The 21,207-nt window shown below is 34.5% G+C and overlaps 2 protein-coding genes across 2 annotated transcripts; both read right to left on the bottom strand.

The window, feature by feature from the left end:
• Positions 1-2,469: 2,469 nt before the first annotated feature.
• HELRODRAFT_80788 (hypothetical protein) lies at positions 2,470-5,147 on the bottom strand (the record flags this gene model as incomplete). Its single annotated transcript, XM_009020532.1, has 3 exons — positions 2,470-2,710; positions 3,519-3,567; positions 5,036-5,147. Coding segments are annotated over 3 exons (402 nt in total), but the record flags the coding sequence as incomplete, so codon positions are not given.
• Positions 5,148-7,367: 2,220 nt separating this feature from the next.
• HELRODRAFT_144303 (hypothetical protein) lies at positions 7,368-11,553 on the bottom strand (the record flags this gene model as incomplete). The annotated part of the gene is made up of 4 exons (XM_009020531.1): positions 7,368-7,505; positions 7,672-7,774; positions 8,156-8,262; positions 11,458-11,553. Coding segments are annotated over 4 exons (444 nt in total), but the record flags the coding sequence as incomplete, so codon positions are not given.
• Between the last annotated feature and the right edge of the window lie 9,654 nt (positions 11,554-21,207).

Genomic DNA, 21,207 nt, shown 5'->3' with positions numbered 1-21,207 from the left:
TATCCTGGTCTAGGTTAGCATAAACATCTTTAAAAAATTCCAATAGGTTAGATAGACAGGATCGTCCTTTCATAAAACCATGTTGGCTGTCATTGATTATGCAGTTAGAATTTAAATGCTCGACTATATTTTTCTTGATAATTTTTTCTAATACTTTACATATAATGCAAGTTAAACTAACTGGTCTGTAGTTACTAGTTTAGCTTCTACGTCCTTTTTTGAACAATGGCGTGACGATAGCGTCCCTCCAATTCCTTGGTATATCTCCTGATCTTAAAGAGTCATTAAATATTTTGCACAGTGTGGCTCCTACTTCATGTCTTATTTCCTTTAAAAATTTTGGGTGCAGCTCATCTTTTCCTGGAGTTTTTTTCTCTTGGAGACTGCCTAGTATTTCGACAACCATCTCTTCTGTTATGTAAACACTTGTAAGCATCCTTTCTTGGTTTCCCCCAAACAATTTTTTTGGCTCCTTTATGTTATTTGTATTTTTTTTTTGTCAGCACCGATCCAAAATAGTTATTGAGCATCTCAGCCATTTCTTTTTCTTCCGTTACAATGTTGCCATGATCAGTCTTCAGAGGCCCCACTTTAACTTTCCTTTTTTGTTTACTTCTCATGTAACTGAAAAAGCTTTTACTGTCTTTACTTATGTTCTCACTTAGTTTTTCTTCATATTCTCTTATTGCTTTCCTGTTTGTTGCCTTTGCTAGATTTCTCTTTCTGATGTATTTATCCCTTGCTGCTTCTAACTCACTTTTTGAGATATCTTTAGCATTTTTGAGATATCTCTGTCTTACTCCTGCATCTTCTTCCATGCTTTTATTTATCCACGGTAGCTTTTTGTTGCTTTTCCGGATAGTCGGTATAGTTTCTTCAACAACTTTATTCATACAGGACTCAAAGGTTTTCAATTTATTTTGCACTCCCAAATCTTTCAATCGCTCTGCCAAGTTTATCTCTATGATTTTATTTCTGACCTTGTCGTAGTTTGCTTTGAAATAATTGTAGCGCTTTGAATAAGCCTCGTCTTCTTTTTTCTGCTCTAACACAATGTTGAATCTAAGTATCCTAAGATCGATCGTTCCAAATTCTTCTCCTACTCTAACTTCTTCTATTATGTTCTCTTCTGTTGATATTATTAAATCTAATATATTTTCTCCCCTTGTTAGCTCCATCACATGCTGAGTAAGGAAGTTTTCGTCTGTGCAGTCCAGAAACAGTTCGTCCGCCAGCTTTTTGCCTTCTCTATGATTCCAGTCAATATGGTGGTTAAAGTCTCCCATTATTACGCAAGGCACTTTTGTGGCATTTCTGATCAGTTTACGTAATCCGCTGTCATTCTCTTTTGTTGAATCTGGTACTCTGTAGCATACTCCTACACGCACTGTTTCAGTTTCGTTCTTTATATCACACCAAACAATTTCTTTAAATTTGTCGTTTTTTATGTCTTTTCTTTCCAGTGCGGTCAGTTTTTCGTTTATGTACAATAACACTCCGCCGCCCTGTCCTGTCTTTTCTAAACATTACGTATCCGTTCAGTTCTATCTCACTATCTTGAATCGATTCTTTCGCCCATGATTCAGTTATACCTATGATATCGGGTTGTTCATTCTCTATATATAACTCCAGTTCTGTTCTTTTATCAATATTTGCAATACTTCTTGTATTTACACAGAAACATTTTAATATTTCAGGTTTGTTTTTTTTCTTTTTTATTGTTGCTTTCTCTGCGTTGTTACCTGTTGTATTTAATATTTCTTCAGCTTTACAATTCTCATGTCTCTTGGTAGACCTTTCACCTTGAAAATAAATTCCCCCGATGTTTCTTTGCTTTGTCTAATTTTTGACTCCTTCACTAGCTCTCGGCATTGGTCTCTTTCTGTTTTTGTCATATCGTGCGTCACCGATATCCTTCTAAATTTTTCATCCGCATTTCGGAGTTTTGTCAAATTTTTTAAAACTCTAGTTTTCAGTGTTCCGTCAAGAAATTCTATCAAAAGAGGTCTTCCATTTTCTCCTTCTTTGATTTTTCCAAGTCTAAACACACTTTTTATATCCGTATTCTCGCACGGAACCTTTAACACTTCATTAAAAAGAAACATAACAGATTTTCTGTCAGCCGTATTTTTCTCTTTTGCTTCTGACGCGTTGTTTTCTGCCAATTTATGGATGACGATGTTATTTCTTTTGCGTTCTTTTCGTTTTCCTTCTTCTGCATTTAGTTCCACTTTCTCTTCGACACTTTTGACTTTTTCTTGCACAACTTTCAACTCTTTGTCCACATTCTTTCTGACAACTGTGGTCCATGTTTTTTTGTTGGCTTCAATCGTTTTCTTGATATTTTTTTCATCTGTTTTTTTATTTTTTGCAGTTTCTCTTCAATTTTGTCTAGACGTGATTTCTGTTCTTTAAACTGCTCTTTCACAACTTCATTTTCGCTTGTTGATTTTTTATTGTTTAGCAGCTCTACAAGCTGTTGTTCGAGTTGAGCGATTTTATGATGCTGTTCATTATATATGTTAACATTAAAAAACCAACCTTCTTGTTTAGGAGGCAGTGGAAGAGGAAGATGAGGAAGCCCTGCAAAGTGTTGAGGATGGTGAAGAGGTAGACCATAGTGATTGAGGATTGATTGATGTTGAAGACGCCCAACAGCCAGGTTGAACCCAGAATCACCATGAGCACCAGAGCCGACTTTATCCAAGAACTAATTATGGTGAAGGAAGTGGAACAAAATTAATTTATTAACTTATTTCATTTGTGTCAAAAAAATTTCTTAGTTCTCAAGTTCTTTTCTTCAAAAGCGTTCGAACAATAAACAGACGGACAAACGGTCAAATGAACGAATGAATGAATGAATGAATGAAAGAGTGAGTGAGTGAGTGAGTGAGTGAGTGAGTGAGTGAGTGAGTGAGTGAGTGAGTGAGTGAGTGAGTGAGTGAGTGAGTGAGTGAGTGAGTGAGTGAGTGAGTGAGTGAGTGAGTGAAAGAGTGAATGAGTGAAAGAGTGAATGAGTGAATGAATGAATGAATGAATGAATGAATGAATGAATGAATGAATGAATGAATGAATGAATGAATGAATGAATGAATGAATGAATGAATGAATGAATGAATGAATGAATGAATGAATGAATGAATGAATGAATGAATGAATGAATGAATGAATGAATGAATGAATGAATGAATTGATCTTTGTTAAATGTTCACATAACAAGCATAAAAAACAAACAATCTTAAATTGAATGAATACACACAAATGTTTGTAAGCAAAAGTAAGACAAAGAAAAACACTGACGCAAAATTTGTGAGCACGTTATTGTCGGTTGAGGCCTTTGGAGTGTTGAGTTTCAGCCTGCACATGGTCCCTATCGTCACGAATAGGACCACCGAGTTGACCTGATGACAACCAGTGTGCGTGGGTTGCATAAAATAATTTTAAGAATTTTATTACATTTATTCAGTTAATTATTCAGTTAGTTAATTTAAAATCTGGAAAAATTGCTCAATGCCGACTGAATGGAACTATAGCATGACAGTTCCGCTATACTAAGGCAAAGGTGATCTATTGAACTGATCATCATATCGGGGTATACGTCTGTTAGAACACTCCCTGAAAATTGCCTAGAAAATCATTGAGGGAAGATTAACGTCGTGCATCACAATCGGAAATTATCAATTTGGTATCCTAGCGGGGAAATCAACAATTGATGCAATTCACATCCTTCGGCAACTGCAAGAGAAGTACCTCGCAAAGCATAACAACTATCACACATTTTTATAGACCTTGAAAAAGCATTTGACCGTGAAGTAATCAGAGTCTACGTCGACAACTCATTCAAGAATATCTTGTTCGACTTGTGATGGAAATGTATACGAATACTAAGATTCTTGTCAGCACAACAGTTGGAAACAAAGATGCATTTGACATCGGCGTTGGAGTTCACCAAGGCTCGATTCTCAGTCCACTGTTATTTATAACTGTGATGGAAGAAATCACAAAACCGATACGCACTGGTGACATTTGTAATCTAATATATGTTGATGATATCGTTTTAACTGCCACGTCTGAGCAGAATGCAGCACAGATGTTTGAAGATTGGAACACCAGACTCGCCGATCATGGATTCAAAGTTAACATCAGCAAAACCAAAGCAATGAACACTGGTGAACCCACCCAATCCACAGCTACTGGACGATGGCCCTGTTCAGTTTGTAAAGCTGGTGTAGGTAACAATTTAATCAAGTGTCACCAGTGTAACCAGTAGTGTCACAAACGTTGTTCAAAAATAATTAGTACTTTATCTAAAGTGTCAAATTTTGTTTGTCCTGCTTGCATCAATCCACAACAACAAATTCGAAATAGCAATGTTTTTGAAGCCATTAGGGTAGAGAAAGTCACATCGTTTCAATATCTAGGAGATGTTCTGGATTGTACTGGAACAGCTGAAGCTGCCGTTTGAGCACGCATACGTGCAGCCTGGAATAAATGGCATCTCCTTGCCTCTCTATTGATGCGGCGTAGCATCCCACTACCACTACAATGAAGACTTTATAAATTTGTGATACGTCCGGTGTTGTTATATGGTGCAGAAACATTGCCAATAACAACCAAACTGGAACAACAACTTCAACGAACCGACATGAAAATGCTCCGATGGATGCAACGAATTAGTCTGAAGGACCACATCAAATCTACCAAAATCCTGCATCGTGCTGGTTTAGATAATATAAAGTACGAATGCCGGCAACACCATCTGCGGTGGTTTGGTCATGTCAAACGAAGTGGAAACAGTGCCATAACTTCTCTTACAGATGTTGAAGTACCTGGCACACGTTCCAAAGGCCGTCCAAAAAAGTCCTGGTCGCAAACAATCGAGCAAGACATTAAAGCTCTAAATTTAAATGAAATGGATACAATTGATCGTCTAATTTGGCGCAAAAAGTTGATGGCAAAAAAAACAACGTCCTACCTCGGGAAACCGGGACTCTGGACGCAAAACGAAGATTGATTGATTCAGTTAATTAATCACATCTTATTATCTGATTGATTATACAAATTGAATGAAAAGCACCAACCGTTAAGATGGAGATGACAGGTGCCAGGAAGACCCAGGAGAAGCCATGCTCCGTGGACAGCCAGCAACTGTGGTGGTGGTGGTGGTATGAAAGATAGAGAAGGTGATGATGAAAATGAAAAAGAAGTGGATGCAAAGATGAAGATGATGGTGAAAGTGAGAGGAAAACTGAGAACGATGGTTATTGGAGTAAAAAGGATGAAGATGATTCTGATAGGTGATGTAAGTGATGACGAGAATGGTGAGAGCACCGTTAGTAGCTATCATAAAAGAACACATCAACTAGAACATTAACAACAAAAACAACAATATCAACAAAAAACATACTGATCTTCAGTTCCATATCCTTCGATGTTGACAGACATGCTGATGATGACGATGATGGCTGGTACAGCTATATTTTGATGATGATGATGATATGACGTTAAATGGAAAACATAAATAATGATGATGATGATGCCAAATTAAACTTTCACACCGACAAAAATAAATTAACAACGTCAATGAAGATATAAAACAAGGATAGCGATGATGGCGATGATGAAATAATTCGCCTAATTGTCTTGCTATGACTGTCAAATCTATCAAAAGGTACGGAAGAGCCAATCCATAGAGTTAAATACTATCATTATGGGCGATGCTGAATGCACCAAAGACATCAGAGCACGACTTAGCAAAGCACAAGGGGTTACAGCCAGTCTACATAGGATATGGATGAGCCACTCCATAGCAGTAGATATTAAAATTCGCATGCTGCACACTACGGTTCGGAAGGTTGGACATTGAAAAAGAAAAGTGAAAAAAGAAGGAAGCATTTGAAATGAAAGTTTCAAGAAAAATACTGGGGGTGTTATGGAAAGACATAATAACGAAGGTATGGTTTCTGAAAACGACTGGAGTACAGCGAAAATTATTGCCTGAAATAAAAAAAAGAAAATTAAGCTACATTGATCACATCTTCAGGAAACACCAATGCCTGGAAAAAGATTTAAGACAAGGAACGCTGCAAAAGTCGAGATGAGCGTGTTAATTTTAATTTTGAAAATAGTCAAGAAATGTCTTCCAGTTGATAATTTTACTAGCCTAAGGGTGATTTTTGTACTGTCTAGATTAGACTATTGCAATTCGTTGCTGTATGGTGCTGGTGTAGGGGTAGTAAATAAAGTTCAACAAATCCAGAATGCTGCCGCCAGATTGGTCATTGGTCTAAGCAGACGTGATCACATTAGAAAGTGGTTGGAAAGTCCCCACTGGCTACCGATCAGGAAACGGATGAGATGACTGTGGTGGCTTATGGTTGCGTAAATGGTGGTGGTCCAGAATATCTGAAGGAGGTTTTTCGCAAAAGAACTGAAGTTGATATGGAACATGCATTGCGTTCGGTTTCGTCAGAAATGATGATAATTCCTAGGATCAGGACAAAACTGGGTGACAGATGTGTGCAGGTTGCTCTGCCCAAGGTATGGAATGATCTTCCAAGAAGATTGAAGCAAAGTGTTCCATAAAAAGATTTCAGAAGAGAGTTAAAAAGTTATTTGTTCAACAAAGCCTTTAATCACAGTACTATCCTCTGAGGAATGTCAATAGAGTGAATAACATAATAATAATAATAATAATAATCATAATCATAATCATAATAATCCTAATAATAATAATAATTTGTTAAATGTTATTATTCAGAATGCTTTCAACGCTTGTTTGTATAAAATATATATATAATAATTACTCAATCAATCTTTATGACTACCTAACACATGTTTGAATTATATTCAGTTTTTTTTTAAAAACTCATTAAAACTATATTGACTGTTAATTTTTTCAATTTTCAACAAAATTATTATTTTGTTATAACTGCATTTTATTATTAAAATGCAGTTATTATTATTATTATTCATTCATTATTTTAATAATTTGCTAATGCATTATCAAACCATTCAATTAATCATTCAACAATCTAATCAATCAACCAGCTAACCAGGTAACCGGTCAGCCAGCTAACTGATTAATCAACCAGTCATTTTTTAAAAAAACCAACTATCCACCAACCAACTATAAAACCAAATCCAGCTATTTAGTTATTTAACCAATCAGCTAACCAATATGGTAATCAACTAATCAATTAGCCAATCAACTAGTTATCAACCAGCAATTGAATCAATCAACCAACAATCTAACCAATCAACCAAACACAAAATCAATCAACCAGCTATCAAATCAAACAACCAGCCACAAAATCAACCAGCCAGCCAACTCAGCGGACCACCAACGAACCGTACGAGAGAGCACAGTAGTACTTGAGGTGAGATGTAGCACCATTGAAGACGACGACGACGAGGATGTAGAGGTGGACGCCTTCCATGCACATCCAGCAGAATGAGGTCAGGAAGAAGTAGTGAAGCAAGATGGATATCACGCTGCAGAGTGTCTGGTGTATGGTTGGCTTGTTTGTCAGTTTGTATGTGTTTTGTGTGTGTGTGTATATCTGTGTGGCTGTCTGTCTGTCTGTATGTTTCTTTGTCTGCTACACAACTATGTACAATTACAATATATACAGCAACGACCACATAAAGCCACATAAAGGAGCAACTCACAGGCATGCACTGTTGATTGATTCCGAGACAGAAGATCAACTCAGCTACGAAAAGGTTGGCGACTAAGTTTTTGTGGATGCTGTTTCGATCGCATCGCAAGTTCCTGTTGGTCATAGTGCGTTGAAATGTTAGTTCTTACGGTCAGTGTGCTCATCTAATTATGTTCTTAATAGTTTTTTTGTTCTGTTATTAATGCTGGCCGATAAGTTATTTTTTATCAACTTTTTCAGCCTTGTCAAATTTCAAACCTCAACAGAAATATTTTCTAATTAGAAGGAGTTGTTAGTTGAAATTAGGGTTGCACCGGATTTAAGTTTTCCAAGTCGAAAAAAAGCCGGATTTTGGCCGGGGCCGAACTTCGGTGCATCTCTAATTTAAGTTGGTGAACATTAGGACAAATAGGAAAACACGTAAGATTTCTTCTTCTCACAACATCGAACTCAATTGAAAACAACATGAAGACACAAAACAAGACAGTTGTTACTTGAAGCAGGTGAACGTGACGAATGCAAGCAACATTGAGACGAGACTCAAACAGCAGCCGAAGTAGGTTATGAAGTCCAACTCCTTCGTCTTGTAATTTATCCCCTGCTTGTTTCAACATCATTGTATCAGTGATCATCATCATTCATTTCATAACCAAATCGTTCAATTATGTAATTAATTATTAACATCGCGACCTTCGAAGCATTAATCATTAATTAATTGTTGATTCATTTATTCATTCACCCATTCAATTATTAATTAATTAAATATATCACAACACTGAACGGGCTACTGTGTATATTTGAGGCAGATTATTATTTTAATTAATTGCCATCAGTAATTACTTCTTTAACGAAGGTAAAATTTACGTACAGCAATTAGCTAGAACAATTACGCCAACATGTTATTATAGATTAATCATTGCCATTACTAAATAATTAAAAACTCCTTCGCGGTTAATTTTACAACAACAATGTCTATAATAATGTTAACAATAGTAATAAAGATGATGATGGTGATAATGATAATGATGATGATGATGATGATGATGATGATGATGATGATGATGATGATCATAACAATAATAATAACAATAATATTGATGATGATGATCACTTTTTTTTAAACAAGTTTATTTCATGAAAACACATGAAAAAAGATTCCAAAAGAAACCAAAATTCCAAATAACAAGGAACCCCACAAAAAATAATAAAACACATTAATGTTGTCAAACGTCAGTATCAATTTTTAAAAACTAATTAGTATTGTTTCAAAATTTTAGAATTAAAAAACATATGCATAAAAATTAAACTTGTTGCAACGAGAAAGAACAAATTTTATCACGAAAAGAAAGAAATTCAAATAAAACGAATTAAATAAATTAGAATTACCTTAAATATAAAACCAAAATATAAAACCAAAATATAATATCAAAGAAATGCGTATAAACAAGAAAAAACAAAACAATATTGTTACAAAACAATACAAACAATATAAATAAAATTAATTAAGATAAACATAAAAGAAAATTTTTTAATTTATCTTTAAATAGTCGTTAAACAGTACAAGTTCTTATAAAATTTGGTAGCCTGTTCCATTTATATACCCCATAAAAACATATATTTCTATTGAGTAGTTTGGTTTTAACAATAGATTCTTTCAATTTTTTTTCAAAATTTGAACTCGGTGGTCTTGCCTTGATTTTATATTTAAATGAATCATGTAGGTAATTGTCTGATGGTCTTATAGCACTATTAAGAAATCAAAAAATAAAACAACAGCATTTAAGATAATTTATTTCAAATATCGATAGAATCTTAAGTTTATTGAAAAGGTCTTTTTTATCTATATCGTTTTTAAAATTTATAATTTTTAGTGCTTTTTTTTGGGCATTAAATAAAATTTCTAAATACGTCTTGAAAGTGTTACCCTATATTAGATTTCCATAGTATAAAAGCGTGATACATTAAAATTAAAATTTTTTTTGGTAGAATATATTTTAGTCTGTTCATTATTCCCAAATTTCTATTTATTATTTGCAGGATGAAATCAATATGTTTTTTAAAAATTAATTTCCGATCTATTATAATTCCCAGTAATTTAAAATCTTCAACTCTGTCAATTATACTGTCACCTATCTTTAAAACAAATTCTTCATCGTTACAGTTCAATCTTTTAAAAATCATATACTTGGTTTTTGTAATATTTATATTAATTTTATTATAAATAGACCATGTGTGCAATTTATCTAAACAATTATTTGTACAAACATTCAAATTATTTATATCCCTAGAAGTAGTGACCATTGTAGTGTCGTCTGCATAAACAATGAAATTAGAGATTTCGGTTGTATTGACGATATCATTGATAAACAGGATAAATAATTTTGGACCTAGAATACTCCCCTGTGGCACACCACTTACCACCCGACAAGTATCTATTACAGTGGTTTATTGAAACGTATTGAAATCTATTTGCGAGGTAACTACTGAACCACTTCAGAGCATGTCCTCTGATTCCGTAATGTTCCAATTTAAGCAACAGTATATGATGTGGAACGGAATCAAACGCTTTTGAGAAATCTAAAAACACAGTCGAAATAACATGACCAGCATCATATTTAAAAACAATTTCATTAAAACGCCTTATGAGTGCATCTTCAGTGGAACAATTCTTTCGAAAACCAAATTGATCATTTATTAAAACATTATTGGCACTCATAAATGACTCGAGTCTTATCTCGACAACCTTTTCCAACACCTTTGAGATACAACTTAATATACTAATTGGTCTATAATTATTAACGTTATTGTGTGACCCAGACTTATAAGCAGGAACAACCCTCGCAATCTTAAGACAGTCTGGAAAAATACTTTTGATATCATCACCATAACTCATCATTATTATTATTACTATCTTCTATCTTATGTGTGTAATGACGTCATAATTATTTTATTTATATTGTAACAGGTGCTAATAATCTGTTAGGAGTGTCTGAAATTTCTATCTATATAGAACATTTAAGCAGGATAGAACATAAAAGTTTTTCCCGGTATTCCTATACCATCTTCGGGGGCCAAATGTTCAAATATATGTTTATACTGTGTCTCTACAATGTTAGTTTTTTGTCTCAACAATGTTAGTTTTTTGTCTCTACAATGTTAATAATTTGTGAGAACATGACAATTTTACGGGTTATCATCATCGATGATTCTTCTGTTTCTAAATTTTCTAGTTCTTATTGCTCGTTGTTGATTATTTGTTATCGGATGTTTTTGCTCTATGAGTATTAATTCGGCTAGTCGTAAGTTATAATGGTTGTTATTGTAATGTAAGATTTTAACATTGTGATCCAAGATTTGTCTAGTAATTTTAGTTTTGTATTTCTCTGTCATGTGATTTTTTATAGGGCCAGTCTGTACGTGCATCGTGAGTCTTTTCGATAACTGGGTCGTCGTCACACCGGTCTGAAATTTTTCAATTGCAATTTGTCTTAGTTTGTTTTCTTTCAAATGGGTGATACAATTGTTTATACAGAAGACATTATATACTGCATCTGTCAAGTAAGCTATAAAACAATCTACAATATGAAATCTTTAAATATGTGCGCCTGTGTTGGGTCCAACAAACATGTCTTTAGAATTGAAATGATAATGATAGTGGTTATGATATCACCACCATCATCATTCTCATCAACATTAATATTATCGTCGTCATCATCATTTTGCCATCATTATCATTCTAATCATCATCACTACCACCACCACCATCTTCATCATCATCAGCAGCAGCCCAACCAACTTCGTGAGCGGAGTAAGACATGAGCACGGCAAAGCTGGTGAGATGTTCACAGGAGCAGGTCACGTGGGTCTTGTTGTGGGACATCACGTGACATCCTTCGTTTGACCACTCACTGGAAACAATTATCATCATCATCATAATCATCATCATCATTACAATTTGTCATTTGTGAACAACATCAAGGCTTTTTAAAATCTAATTGATGATTAATCACATCCATCTTTCAATCTATCGTTGGATCAATAGTTCAACTTACTTTTTATTCTTTATTATGCAACTCTCTCAAACGCAGAACTGCTTGTACATGTCATTCTGAAGTTATAATTAAACCTTCGTGCCACACATACACAATGTGAATGCACGAGCAAGCACCGAATCATGCACGCGTGATGGTCTTTGGGTCTCGGGCAGACAGTATTCGAACCGCCGTGCCATCGCGTAATAAAGTCTTTATAACCAATTAAAAACCAACTTCTGATGAGCGCGGAATCTGTTACAACATGCGAAATGGCAATGTTAAAAATGAGGAAAATAAATGAAGGAGGCGGGACGTGAAACTTTTATGAACAAAGCTAACTCGCCGACCAAATTTTTACGACTAAATTCAATGTCGCCAATGTTATGTGCAGAATCCCTTCAAACGTTAACATCATTCTGAGTATCATTGTTGGAAGATTTGTATATTGCTCAATCATCAAATCTTAAAAGAGATGACAAAATGTAAACAAAAACAAACAAAGGCTAAAGAAAACGATTTCAACTCTCTTCTGAGATAGAACTGAATGCCCAGGAGCAGGAAGGCAAACTATTCCACATATATATACGGACCAACAGAAAAATTTCTGGAGCCAGTAACCAGAACCATTTCAAACGTTAACATCATTCATAATCATCATCACAATTATTAACATCAATACCATTATCATTTTCGTCACCATCAATATTATTATCATCATCATTATAATTATTAATTATCATTTTGTCATCATTATTATTCTAATCACCATCATCATTATCATCATCAGAAAACAAACACGAGCACAAAAACCCGCCCAGTTTATTATAATGAATAAAAATTGCTTGCAGGGATGTACCACCTCTCACACCTACTCTCTTTTAATTCTTTTTTAATTTCATTTTTATGGAGTTTCGGTTTTAGAAGTTTTTTTAGAAGTTTTTAGAGACTTAAATAATAATAATAAGTTTTTAGAGACTTTTTCACTCCATTACCATTCATTAAATGGTATTTAGTGATTTATAGTGATTTATAGTGATTTATATCGGATCTTTTTAAAAATGGATAGGAACCAATGCTTATTATTGCGTTCTAAGAAGTTTTGATGAAATTTTGAATGAATTGTTTCTCAGTTTCTTACGTTGACATTTGCCTGTATCGGTGATTAGCAGCTAATTTAATACTGCAGTTCAATTATAATTGTTCTGTCAAAAAAAGAATAGCCTAATTAATAGTTACAAACTTACTTTTGATAACAGTCAACTAAACTTTAAAAAAAATAGTTAAACTTTTCAAACTATTATGCAACCATTTTTGTATAAACTTCTTGACGGAAAAAATTTGAAGCAACCTCAGTATAACAATCCATCGAAGCCATGTCTCCACAAGTGATTACCTTGAAATAAATCTTAGAAATAAATTTTAAAAGCCAAAGTCAAAAACCGTAGCCTACCTGAAAGTTAAGTTCATGTGATTCAGTTTTTTCATTAGCGCACAGTTTAGGATAGTTGAAGAGGATAACGGCGCTAGATGTCTTTTAAATAATTTCAATTTGAAATCTGTTAACAAAACTTAAAACTAAACTTCCTGTGTTAATATTGGGTTTAATTTACTTCTTCGACCACGTGTATACCAGCACACGGAGGCTTAAAAAGTACAACTTCAGGTAATACACTTTAGTGCCTATAATAGACAAATGTAGACAAATAGTCCGAAGTATGTACTGGAAACAACAGATGAACCACAAACTGATGACAGGTTACCTCAAAAACGAAAAATAGGAACAAATAAATAACGAAATATTATTAATACAAAATATAAAACATGAAGATGATGATGATAGATGGATGGATGGATGGATGGATGGATGGACAGACGGACGGACAGGTGGATGGATGGATGGATGGATGGATGGACAGACGGACGGAAGGACGGACGAACGGACCGACGGATGGATGGATGGATGGATGGATGGATGGATGGATGGATGGATGGATGGATGGATGGATGGATGGATGGATGGATGGATGGATGGATGGATGGATGGATGGATGGATGGATGGATGGATGGATGGATGGTTGGACTACCTGGATGGATGCATATCATTGGAAGCACAACTTACACTCTGCCCATCTTCAATCTCCTGTGTGTGTATGTGTGTGTGTGTTTATTTGTCTGTCTATCTGTCTGTCTTTCTCTTGATTTGTTAAAATGATTAATAACGATTGATTGAAAACAAACAAAAAAACAAATCATTGAACAAATAAGATTAAACTCAATGTAACGAATGATGAGTTGAAAATTCGCTGACAAACCTGAGTCAGCCGAAAAGTCATAATAATCGGTTTCAAGAGTTTTGACGTTTTGTTGGCTGATGTGTTCTTTGAAGTTTGGTTGTCGCTGGTTGTTGGGACATTGTTCTTATTGGCTAGGACGGCTGACATGATGTTGCTGTTGAAGTCGAACTGCTCATCTTCATGCAAGTCATTCGTTGGTTGAGCGCACTTGGGATTGTTGTATTTGTTCTTTGAGAGGTTTCGCTGCGTTTTGTCGATTTTTGATGTTTTTGAGATCAAGTCGTTCAACTTGAGCCTCAATTTCTTATAAAATACAACAGCCAGGAACGAGGAACTTCCTGTAATAGGTGTCGATTTGTTTGAAGTTTCACAAATTTTCATTTTGTGTTAGTTTTGAAACGATAATTTCAGGACAATTAATCCAATACGATTACAACAGAATTCGCCCGAACAATGATTTGGGTACATATACATAAACACACAAACACACAGACACAGGCACACAAACCTTCCAGATTTTCTCCATCCAGATAGATTGATGATGAGTTTGTTGGTTGGATGAAAAGATGGGGAGCTTTCGAAAAGTGGCTTATTTTGATATCTGAAGGATGATAATGATGACGATGATGATGACGATGATGATGATGATGACGATGGTGCTAAAGTGATTAAGAAGATGATGATGATGATGACGATAGTGCTAAAGTGATGATGACTATGATGATGACGATGGTGCTAAAGTGATGATGAAGATGACGATGATGATGATCGATGATGATGAATGCTAATAGTATTACAGTGTGTGTGTATCTGTGTGTGTTAACGTGTGTACTACAACTACTGCTGCTACTACTTCTACTACTACTACTACTTTTACTACTACTACTACTATTACTGCTGCGTCTATGAATATCGTTATTTGTTGGTGTTTTTGATGTTAATGCTATTGTTATTTTAGTGCTAACAACAAAAACCACTATTGTAACTGATGAAGACATATCGATATATGCAAACAGGCAAACAATAACACACAAGCATCCATGATAACAACAACATACAAACAATGTGGTGATGGTTCAGTGGTTAAAGGCATCTGGTGCTGCTGTCGCCGTGAGTAACTGGGTTCGAATGCAATATGATCCCCGCCTATCGTGTATGATGTTTAGTTTTTACGCGTATTCATATACGTTGTTGTGTCTCTCTTTGATACTATGTTCGCCAGAGGAAATGATCTTTAACCTTTTAACAACGTACAAACGACAACACACAAATAACAACATACACACAACAACACACAGACAACAACACACAGACACTAACACATGTTTATAGCATCGATGATCGTATCATTGATTGTAGAGCGGCCCAGCAGAGCAACAGCTCGTTCGACGGTTGATAAAAAGAGATTGCTTGAAGTTTGGTTGACAAATGTTTGGCTGCCACTGCTGCTGCTACTGCTGCTGCAGTTTGGCTGGCAATCGAATGGGGAGAGCAAGTTGTCTAGTGTCATCAACAGTTCCTTCAATGAAGTTTCGAATGATTATTTAACAATTTGACTCATTAAACGTTTATTTTTCACTTTTTAATAGTTTTGAAATGTCTGTTCATATATTTTAGAAATTTCGGATCATATACTTCAGAACGTTCAATCGTTTCAAACATTGATATGAACTTAATGTTTTATTTGTCAGAACATTAGCCACCCTCATAAATGTGAAAAATCTTGAAAATTTTCAAAAGAGAAATTTTTTGAACTATCTAGCCACAACGAACTATTTCAGTGAAATAATTTTTGAGTTTTTTGACTCATGGCCCATTTAAAAAAATTATTTCTCCATTTTTAAACTTTATTTTTATAAATTGGCATATTGAAAAAAAACACACATTTGTCTGTATAAAAGAGAAATAAAATGTTAATAAATTGAACATTCATTCATATGAAAACATCAGTAATGTGTATGTATGTGTTTGTGTGTTAGTGTGTTTACGTGTGCAAGTGTGTAAGTGTGTATGTATGTATGTGTGTGTGTGCGCGTTACTCTAATTAACCTTGAATTTACTTTGAATTTACGGAAAGAAACAAAACTCAAACTCGTGTATGAATGTGCCAAAATATGTTAAACCTAGAATCGGCACCGCAGTTAAGTCAGCATAAGTTCCATTTTGATTGTGGATTTGTAAAAAGTTTGCTAGTTATATTTAGTTATTTAGTTAGTTATATTTATGCCTCATGTAACTTGGGCACTGTAAATTGCAAAATGCACATTTTAAATTGACTGCATTTAATTTTTTTTAATTTGTGTGTTGTTGGTGTTTTACTATATTGCGATCATTATTTGCGTAATCAGGCCTTGATTAATAAAAAGTTACAACAACATTTCAGGTAGGTGGGCAGATGATTGTTGTTAAATTACAACGTCTTGTTGTTTTAGCACCATGTACCCCATTAAAGGATCAACCATTCTCATAGAAATAACAATCAACGAGATCGCTATCATTAAGCACAGACGACGATGACTTAAAAAAATTCGTACACTGCAAGAGTAAAACTTTTCATCGTTCTTATGAACAATTTCAAGGAACATGTGTCGCACATATTTTCTGTGACAGATGAAATCCATTCTTACCAAATACTGGCACTCCAGCCGAGGACCAACGCTTCAACCATACACCATCTCGAGTCAATATTTTCAGTTGTCCATCACCATCAGCTTAACAATGACAATAACTAAAACGTTTAATTTTGAATGAAACCTACAGACGAATGAATGAATATGAACCAACTTTGGACTTGGAGGCCACGTCATCCATCCTCTCCTGCGATGCATCAACCAGCAGCCTTTCCAGGTCGTTCAAATAATTTATCGAGTCGTCCAACGTCACGTTCAACGTGTTTTCTATGGTGCTTTCAAATTTGGATGTTGTTGATGTTGTTGCTGCTGTCGTTGTTGTTAATGCGATGTTTTGATCTAGAGTTAAAAAAAAAACAATTATTGTTTTTTTTAATTTTATGTTAATTTAATTTAATGAATATTCAGCAATAACTATGCTATTCATCTATTCATAAATGTGACAAAAATTTTTGAAAAGTTTCCATTTAAAAATTGAAATACACGAACTTGAAATATCATAGGAGCAGTTGTTGCATTTGACGTATTGAATAACGCAGTGATCCACCTTCTCATTCTCTTTAATTAAGTTTGTATCGACTGGAATGCTTTTGTGTCTGAAACATATACTCAGGTTGCAATTGAAATCCACGGCTTGACATTCTGGACTACGGGAGCAGAGATTTAAACAATCCAGCTCATTAACTCGGTCAAAGTGATTCGAGCCTACAAAATGCCGCTGCGTGTACTTATAGTAGATGAAGTTGCCGTTCTTAACCGTAGGCGTTACGTCTAAAATTAGGAAGATGTGGTAAATGAATAAACTTAATCGTTACTTTTATTATTATTATTATTATTATTGTTGTTGTTGTCGTTATTATTATTTATTATTATCATTATCGTTATCATTATCATAATGATATCAAATTGGGGCCCAACTTCCGGGCTAAAATCTAAATCCTGGCTTCAGTTTGCTGACGGTTCAGCGATTATTGCCCACAGTTCAGAAGAAGCCCAGAAACTAATCAATTTGAACTATGCATGGTGCATCGGTCAAACATGAAAATGAGAATAGACAAATGTAACTCATTTGGCATGAGAAAAAAGACGGGATTTATGAGCAGTTCACTCCAAGACTGACGATTAATGATAAAGTCATTCCCAACATTGAAATTGGAGGCAATTTTTTCTACTTGGGTAGATTGTATGACTATGAAGGCCAAAAAAGAAGTTATCTCAAAGTTGACCAAATTGTTGGAGACCACCTCTGATCTTGACATCAAACCGCAACAAAAACTCAAAATATTACGCTACTTCATCCCAACACAAATTATGTTTGAGCTTCGCTGCTACAACTTCTCGCCAACCTGGATATCGTCCAATTCAGACAACCTAATAGTAAGTAAAGTCAGGGATTGGCTTGCCAGGCCGATCAGTGGATTGCTATCGTTGCCTACGAAACTCGGAGGTAACAACTTTATGTTACTGAGAGACGCTGCAGAAAAAACAAAAATGAAGGTTCGCAGCTATTTAAAAAACAGCACCAATGAAGAAATCCATTGCTTATGGCACGAAACCTCTTCAAATTTTGTCAAACCAGACAGCTCCTTGACTGAAACAGGCTCATTGAAGCAGTCTCTCAAGCTCCTGAATTAAAACCGAGTACAATCATGTCTCAACCACATCAAGGAACTTCATTATCAAGGTACGGTGCTCAAGTCAATTGGCGAACTCATTGCTCCTGCACAAATAACAAGTTGGTCAAAAACTGTTGACAACATGTCCGAGGTACTCTATAGATTTGCAAAAAAATAAAGAAATACATTATTCAACAACTTCCAACAAATTCAAATCTGTTTAAGTGGGGAAAAACTACTTCGCCGTTGTGCCCACTCTGTTATGTTCGTCAAACAAATAAGCACGTCGTATCAAATTGTGGATCAGGTTCGGCTTTGAAGAGATACACAGCCAGACATGATAAAATACTAGCGTTGATCATGGATGAGTTAAAGCTACAGGCTCCTAACGACTGCTGCTTGTTCGCAGACTTGGAGATGGAAGGCATACGACAAACGTCACATCTATTCAACACGCTATGTCCTGACATTGCCATTTTGAGAGGCAACAAGATTGAAATATTGTAATTGACGATATGCCATGAAACTAATTTACTTTCTTCTAAACAATATAAACACCAAAAATATATTAAATTGCAAACATGCTTAAACAATGAATATTCTAACTATTCTGTAATAATGAACTCATTTGAAATGTCGCCTGTTGGGTTTTATAATAATTTTAATTAGTCATTATTTAAATTTTCATGGTCATCTAATTTTAATTTTAAATTAATAAACATTGTCCTTAGCTCGTCTTACACAATATACTGTGAAAGAAACAACATTTAATGGTATTCGAATATACTCCCAACACACATACACTTGCATCGACAATGAGTATGAGCGGATTACTTGATTACAATATAAGACATTTTATTTTATTTCATTATTTTATCTTATTTGTACTGCCATTTTTATTGATTTTATTGCTGAATTAAAAATTGTTCCCATTAATAGACAAATTTATAATTGAACATAATATCCGTAAATGCTTCTTGCAGCTCAAACAAATTATAAACGCTTTGAGATAAATTAACACCTTCCAAATAAACATGACACATGACACGTCTGCAGATAACATGGTCAGCAATTATATATCATTCAATTAAAATTTATTGCTTCGTTTTTTTAACAACAACTAAACTGATTTTCCTATGTTATTAATTTAAATATTTATACATATTCGCACGTGTGCATACGCAACACACACCTGAGTTACAAACACACAGTTACAACACGCACACACACGCAGCACATACACAAGCACAAGCAACTTACAAGCGCATAATACGCCACACCCGAACATTTTAATGTTGAATGATGTTGCAAAATCAATTTTATTCATTTCGTTTACAAATTAAGAAGCACTTTTATATTTTAAAAAATCCGAAACTTTATTATTAGAACACAAAGTTATTTATCCTTCACCACATCTCTAACAGCAATTTAAACATCAACCTTCTTACCCATATTTATTTGGAGATATAAATATCAACCTTCTGCCAATAACTTTTGCCAAGAAAACTATCGGCAAACACAAACCAAATCAAAAAACGTCATGATAGTGAAAGTTGAATACACCTTTCACAGTGGCAACATGGAACGTTAGAACGTTGTACCAGACGGGGAAATTTTAGAAAGTAAAACAAGAAATGGAAAGAATGAATCTCATCATTCGAGGTTTTAAGCAAAACTTGGTGGAAGAAATCAGGTGTCATTACTTTTGAAGAAAGCAAATTTCTCTACTTTGGAGATGATTTACACGAACGAGGTGTAGGTGTACTTTTGAACAAAGAAATGTCAGAACAAGGAAATGTCAGAACATTTAGAAAGTTTCTGTTTGGTGTCAGATAGAGTTTTGATGGTCAAAATACACGTAAAACTTTTCAACCTACCTGCTATTCAAGTTTATGCACCAACTTCTGAAAGCATTTTGCTTTTTACAGTGATATTGATAATGCTTTAAAAACATGTAAATCTCAAAAAGTTGTTATCATGATGGGTGACCTGAACGCAAAAGTTGGCTCAAAAAAAAATACATGACGTGGTTGGTCCTCATGGGATAGGTGAAAGAAATTAAAGAGAAAAGTTGATTGAATAGTGTGTCACAAATGATCAAATTATTATCATCACCTGTTTTGACAATCACTTATCACTCAAGGCAAAAATAAACTTGGAAGAGTTTCGGAGACAAAATAATAAATATGATTGATTACATTACTATAAATGGACGATTTTGAAATGCTGTTTTACAATGCAAGAGTTATCTTGGAGCTGATTGTGGCAGTGATAATAACCCAGTTGTGTGTAAAATCAGGATAAAGTTAAAAAAAATCAAAAATGATGTGGATCCAAAACGTTTGAATTTTGTCAGTCTGTCAAAATGATAAGATCAAGGTCAAGTATAACGTTGAAATACGGAATCGTTTTCAATTATTGACGGAAGACGTAAATAAATCTAAATAAAAAATATTTATAGTTGCCCTCACAGAATCAGCAAGGGAAGTTATATCTGTGAAAGAGCAAAAAAGAGGCCAGGAATTGATGACAGATGGTATCGTATCTCTGATGAATAAACAAAGGAAAGTGTAAGGCTGCTATCCTGATAGTTACAAAAACTGGACAAAACAATAAAAAAAATGTGCTGACAGGCAAAAAAAATAATTAGATGACATTAAAAAAATCTTTATTTTTATGTTATGTTTTATATGTTTTAAAACTGATTTTTGAAAGTGTAAGGAAAGGCTTGCAAATTAACATCAACAAAACAGGGTGTATGGTTATCAATAAAAGCAAAACCACCCCGATCTGTCCCCTAATCATTAATGGCAAACAGATGAAACCAATCAATTGCTTTAATTATTTTGGAAGTCTGATTACCTCAGGTTGTAAATGTGATATGAAAAATGAAAAAAGGATTATTGCTGCTGAGATGTGGTTTTTGAGAAAAATTATGAAATTAGTTAGACCTCTCATGTCTCTAATGATG

Source organism: Helobdella robusta (genome assembly GCF_000326865.2).
Source record: "Helobdella robusta unplaced genomic scaffold HELROscaffold_28, whole genome shotgun sequence".
In the NCBI taxonomy this organism is placed as follows: domain Eukaryota; kingdom Metazoa; phylum Annelida; class Clitellata; order Rhynchobdellida; family Glossiphoniidae; genus Helobdella; species Helobdella robusta.
Note: the sequence above shows the minus strand (reverse complement) of the source record. Positions and strands in the feature narration are given on the sequence as shown.